This window comes from Juglans microcarpa x Juglans regia, chromosome 6D (genome assembly GCF_004785595.1).
Source record: "Juglans microcarpa x Juglans regia isolate MS1-56 chromosome 6D, Jm3101_v1.0, whole genome shotgun sequence".
Classification (NCBI taxonomy): Eukaryota; Viridiplantae; Streptophyta; class Magnoliopsida; order Fagales; family Juglandaceae; genus Juglans; species Juglans microcarpa x Juglans regia.
Genome location: NC_054604.1, coordinates 9,855,709 through 9,861,941, shown reverse-complemented (window position 1 = coordinate 9,861,941; position 6,233 = coordinate 9,855,709). Strand labels below are relative to the sequence as shown.

At 37.9% G+C, this 6,233-nt stretch overlaps 1 protein-coding gene across 1 annotated transcript; it reads left to right on the top strand.

Moving 5' to 3' along the window:
• On the top strand, positions 1-696 carry LOC121235363. Its single transcript, XM_041131713.1, has one exon. The coding sequence runs from the start codon at positions 1-3 to the stop codon at positions 694-696; it is 696 nt and encodes a 231-aa protein (XP_040987647.1).
• The last annotated feature ends 5,537 nt before the right edge of the window (positions 697-6,233 follow it).

The window sequence follows — 6,233 nt, the reverse complement described above, 5'->3', positions numbered from 1 at the left end:
ATGAGGAAGAGGAAAGGAGAAACTTCAAAGGGAAATAATGTAGGAAATGGGTGGAAGCTGATATGGGGTTTAAATGTTCCAAATGTGGTGAAGCATTTCCTATGGAAAGCAGCTCATAATTTGCTACCTACAAAACTAAACCTGTACAAGAAACAAATCACTGAGTCTAACTGCTGCCCAATATGTGAGAGGGAACTTGAAACAATTATGCATGCTGTGTGGAGTTGCCCAGCTATCTCAGATGTTTGGGCTGAGAATGACAGTCCAGTGAACAAATGGTGTAGTTCAGATGCAGTTTTTGTGGATTTGTGGGGGAAACTCAATGCTTTTCTCAAAGAAGAAGAGGTAGTGGTAGCAGCTTACATTATGAGAAAGATATGGATGAGAAAAAACTCATTGCTGTTTGAAAAGAAATTTGATCACCCGAGAACTATAATTTCTACTACAACACATGGACTGAGGGAGTTAAAGCTTGCCCAGGACCAACTACAGAAAACTCAGGTGCAAGGAAATGCTAACAAAAGTGTGACTAAACGGGAAAAACCAGAGGAAAGGGTGGTGAAAGCAAATTGGGATGCTGTTGTGGATGCTAAAAGTAACAGGGTGGGAATTAAAGTGGATGTCAAGGATTCAAATGGAGAGTTACTAGCTTGCCTCATAACAGCATCCCGAATGTGGTTGAAGCTTTGGGTCTAAGGAGGGCAGCAATTTTATGCATTGAATTGGGGCTATTAGACGTAATGTTGGAAGGGGATTCAAAGTTAATAGTGAATGCTACAAATAGTGGGGAAGAGATAGGGGCTGAGTATGACTGCATTATTGATGATGTGAGGAGAATTATGAATGAGAGGTTGAACTGGGTTATACGTTTTGTATATAGAGAAGCAAACAACATAGCACACAAACTAGCAAAGTTAGCTCTTAATTTTTCTAATGAGATGGTATGGGTAAAGGATAGTCTAATAGAAATTGCAAATGATATACTTCTGAAAAAATATTGTAATGATTGATTCCTATTATCAATGGAGGAAGTATATTTTGATTCAAAAAAAAAAAAGTAGCATTTTTCATGTATTTTCATCACATTTTTCTTTTTTATATCAAAACTACTAGGAAGGTATAATGTAATGCATTGATCAGAATCTCCCACCTGGGCAAGCACTATAGAAGGGTGAGCAAAAGTAGTTGTCTTTGAGGCAAGTAAAGAGAACTTGCCCCGGGGCAAGTAAAGAGTTATCGCAGATAGTGGCAAAGTGCTCCCACCTGGGCAAGCACCATGGAGGGGTGAGCAAAATTGTTTGTCTTCCTTCAAGGTGAGCAAAGAGCGCTTGAGTCTTGGGCAAGCAAAGAGTGCTCGCACAAAGTGGCAAAGTGCTTGTCCCTAGATGAGCACCATGGAGACTAAAAATGCTCACCCTCGAGATGAGTGTCGTGAAGAGCAAAAACAATTGCCCCTTGGGTAGCGAGTACCACGGGAGGCAAAGTGCTCGCCACCCATGTGAGTATCACAAGAATAAAAGTGCTTGCTACTTCGGCAAACACTATGGGAGGCAAAATGCTACTCAAAAGTGTTTGCACCTTCGGTGGAGGGGCCAGCAAAAACATACACCACCCAAACGAGCATAGGGTGACAAAGTGCTCGCCCTGGCAAAATGGTCCATTATTGGGTCGATTTGAATGCACGTCAGCACCATGGTCCATCCCTTGGTCGATTTGAACCCAAGTTGAAGTCGTGCTCCATTGAATATGTAGTAATTGGACCCACGGAGGTCTGGGGTATGTCCATGGGTCAATGTCAGCTCATGGCACTGCGTTGCTATAGGTCTTTATACCTATGGCACTACCATTGGTTTGGTTTTAATTGTGCTGACCCATGGTGCTGTCGTGGGTCACTAGTTCTCATACAAACGATACCACCGTGGGTTTATGTTTGCTCCATGATTGATAGAAATAAGAGATGGAGATTCCCGTTTGTCAATAGTTCTGGAGATTTCTGATTGTTGGTTTGCTAGTTTGATTTGGATCATGGCTATTTCTACATGATTTGGTATGTTGTAGGAGTATTTTTGACCATTCGGATATATAGTAGAGACATTTTAGCCTAACCTGAGAGTTGTAGTAGGGGCACTCTACTCATATCAGTATTTGTAGTAGGAATATTTTAGTCCAACATAAGATCTGTAAAGGGGCATTTTGATCCAAGTTATCATATGAATTACTATTCTGTAACCCCTAAACTCATTCTTTTATTATAGATATATTAGTTTTTTTTCATTTTCAAAAATGTGAGATTAATCTAACGCTCTGATTGGTATTTTTATGATTGATTTTAAAACTTTAAGATAATTACACTTTTTACCCACAATTTATACCTAGCTTTTACTTTACATCCAATTAAAAAAGCTTCAATTTTCACACCAAATTAGTTATATTTTTCAATTGACTCAATTTTATCATTAAAATAAATAAAAAACTGATCACTTGACCAATGAGATTTTATCTCAACTGCACTTCATCTTTTAGACAAATAAAGGGTTAAGTCATAAATGGAAGATTCAGTAATAAACGACTTGATTTACAGAGTTCAGGAGGATTTGGTGGTCAGTAAATTGATTGCAGAACTAAGAAGGGTCCTGTCGAGTAAATGTTGTGTGCACTGAATATAACTAGTCTCATCGCCCAATGGCCAAGATGTAAGGTTCCTGACTGGGTTGACAGACTCCTTTTGCCAACTTACCGGGCGGTAAAGCTGCTCGCCTTTGCTAGTTGTTGCCCACGATGTCGTTTAGGTTAGTCGCTTAAGTTGGTCGTTTAGACTAGTCATCTAATCTAGTCGCCCGGAGCCTTGCACCAAGTCTTCTTGTCAAAGTGAATGGTATAACTTTTTCAGCATTAGATCAACAATGCTTAGGGTGGCTAAAGAGGCCTTTTGAAAAAGATGAAGTGTGCAAAGTAATCCGTGGCATGGCTAGTGACAAGGCTCTAAGCCCTGACGGTTTTACCATGAGCTTCTTCCAAGCTTGTTGGGAAGTGATTAAGGGTGATTTTATGCAGGTCTTTCAATATTTTCCCACTAATGCTAGATTTGAAAAAAGTCTTAATGCTACCTTCTTTAGCACTTAATCTCAAAAAGATGGGGTCCACGGATGTTAGAGACTATTGCCCCATTATCCTTGTGAATGAAGTTTACAAGATTCTTTCTAAACTGCTAGCGAATAGATTGAGTTCAGTGGTGGAAAAGTTAATTTTGAAGCCACAAAATGCACTTTCAAAGGTAGACAAATCCTAGATTCGGCCTTAATTGAAAATGAAGTTTTGGATGGACAAGTCAAATCTAGAGAACTTGGGTTACTTTGCAAATTAGACATGGAGAAAACCTCATCTTCCCCCTATAATTAAAGTAGAAGATGAGGTTGTTAGGGGTAAATATACTAGGCTCCAGATGCACTAGGCCCATTTCACCATAAAGCAATCATTAGGAAGTAAAATGAAGGAAGAGACAAGAAAAAATAAAAGATGAAGGAAGAAGGCATGTTAGACAGGCAAAAGGGAGATGGTGAAGTGTTAAAGCTGACAATTCTGCCGACTACCCCCCAAGGCCTCAATGAAAGGAGACTTAAGGGCGACTCAGGGAGGAGGACGGGGGGGATGTTCTTCAACCTCACCACGAGAGATATTATCTTCTCTAGGCTAAAGGGGTCACAGACCCCTGTTGTACTGTGAGATACAAGGGATCATAAGCAACTGTAAAATACTCACATCATAATGAATTTGCCCTCCAAAAGATCCGTGGACGTAGGGTTTGTGTCGAACCACGTAAATTAGTGTATCTCATTCTCTATTTACATTTCATGTATTCCTTTATTCTTTACTGCTATAGATGTATGTATGACCATTGTACCGGCATCGTAAGCCACTTTTGTGGGCTTCCGACTGCATCGTCAAGGTTCGAATTATATCGTGGGCCAAAAATGGCTCTTTCTCCCGTCCCAATTTGTTGTGAGAATTTATGCATTAACAGAGGTCTTGGATTCTCTAAATAACTTTGGGTGTTGAAGAATGACAATGTGATAAAGAAAAGAAAACGGGTTGAAGAATGCAAAAGCATTGGGAAAAAAGAATGAAATAGAAAATATACTATAAGTGTTAAATTCATTGTGCCGTGGAACTAGTTTGTACCGTAAATTAATTCATAAAGTAAATTCTGCTTTCAAACCCAAATAAAAGAAAAAAAGAAATTAGACATTTCTCGGATTTTATTCAAGGATATTTGGGATTAATTTTTTAAAAGAATTGTAAATAAAAATAAGTATTTTCTTGGAAATTCTCAAACTTTTTTTCCCGCACATGCACCTGTATCTCTAATTAAGGAAGTTTAAAATTATAAGATCATCTTTGGATGTTCAGAATATCTTAAAATGTTGTGAATAATAGTGTAATAGATTTAGGGCTGGGCAAAATTCCAGAAATTCTGAAATTTCCCGCACATCCACTTTAAGTGGGACGGCGTCGTTTTATGGAATGGAGGGGGCCAAAGCGCAGGAGCCCCTCCTTCCCTTCTTTTTTCTTCCTTCTCACTTCTCTGTTCTCTCTTGTATGGCATCTGCTGCGTCCGCGATCTGCTGCTGTGCTGCGTCTCACGTCTCTCTCGCGTCTCGCATCTCCGTTGCTAATGTTCGTCGTTGCTCCTCCGTGCGACTTCAAGCCGAGCTTTAGCATATGGTGAGAGTGACGGGTTCCGAACTTCCGAGCCCTAGAATTAAATTTAGTAGTTTAATTAATTAATTTTATGTAAACGTCTCTCACTCTCTTATGAATTGATATTTTGTTGTGATTCCTATGAATTGATTTTGTAAATTTGTAGTAAGGAAATGTGTTTAATGAAATGTATGATGTGTTTGTAATTTGTTTTGTATGCATGCATAGTGTTTGATAAAATGTGTAAGAGATGTATAAGAGTCAAAAGATGTGCATAGAGTCAAGCTGCTTCATTTGCGTTGTTTTCTTTACATGTAAAACAAATAACAAAGTCATTGAAACCACCCAACTGCTGGTAGTGTCTTTATGTCGATGATCATAGTGTGTTGACATGGATGGGTATGAAAAGACTTATTTTCCAAGTTCTACCAAAATTTATTTGCCTATCACTTCTAATTTGTGTGTGGAAGATTGTACTGAGCGTTTAAAATAGTTTTCACAAAAAGTGCACCATCAATTTTGGTAAGATAGGTGTTGGTAGAATTACGAAGAACAGCCATTTCTTTTACCCTACAGCTGGGTGGACACATTTGTCACTAATCGTCTCCGGAGCTCATTTTGTATGAACTTTTAGTTTAATGTTTCTATTCAGTTGACATGGTTGATGACAAGAACGAGAACTTATTGAATCAATCGTCTGTTTCTTACCGTGTCAATTTCAAATTCTTGATCATTAAGATCATGTGCAATTGGCTTTGCCTATTTTTAGTAAAATTATTATTTATTGATTAAAAAAAAAAGCTTCATGTGCAATACATAATAATATTTAAGAATAGATATTACCCCTCTCTTTCTCCTTTCAAACAAATTGAAAGGATTGAAGTTTTGCTATTTGGAATTGTCTTAGGTCTAATTCCTATTGCTTTGGCTGGATTATTTGCAACAACATATTTACAATATAGAAGATGAAGTTACCGTAAACTTCATAAAATTTTTCGATTCAAATTAAACGAAATTATGTGGCAAGTGAGAGGCCTGTGGCAAATGTGATGACAACGAAGTGGCATAAATATGAAGGTGTGGGTAATTCATATCACTTATCATAATGGGGTATCGCATAGGATCTCCTTCATAATGTCCTAATGCATAAACTTTTGAGGTCTGAAGTGAGTAGTGTAACCTCTTAACATCGACATTGGAGGGGAGGACATTTTTGAGTTAAATATGTGTTGCTAGTGGCATAATTCCAAAATGAAGCAGGAAACATTAGTTGATGTTTTATTCGGCATTTTCTGTAGTGACGAGATTAAAATCACAAGTATGCCTGGGAAAAGCATAAAATGAAAATGATCTTTTCACTAGCATTTTAGTTTATATTGATTGTTTTATTGCACAATTTATTGTCATGACTTATCCTCTCTAATATATCTCCTTACCAAACATTCATGTATTTCATGGTTTTTGCACGTTTACTTGTTTTTCTAATCAGTGACCCAATCATAAATAGAGAAGAAAGTGAAACCACGCAAGCATGA

Coding starts and splice junctions, on each gene's coding strand:
- LOC121235363 (XM_041131713.1), top strand. CDS start 1: ATGAGGAAGAGGAAAGGAGAAACTTCAAAGGGAAATAATGTAGGAAAT.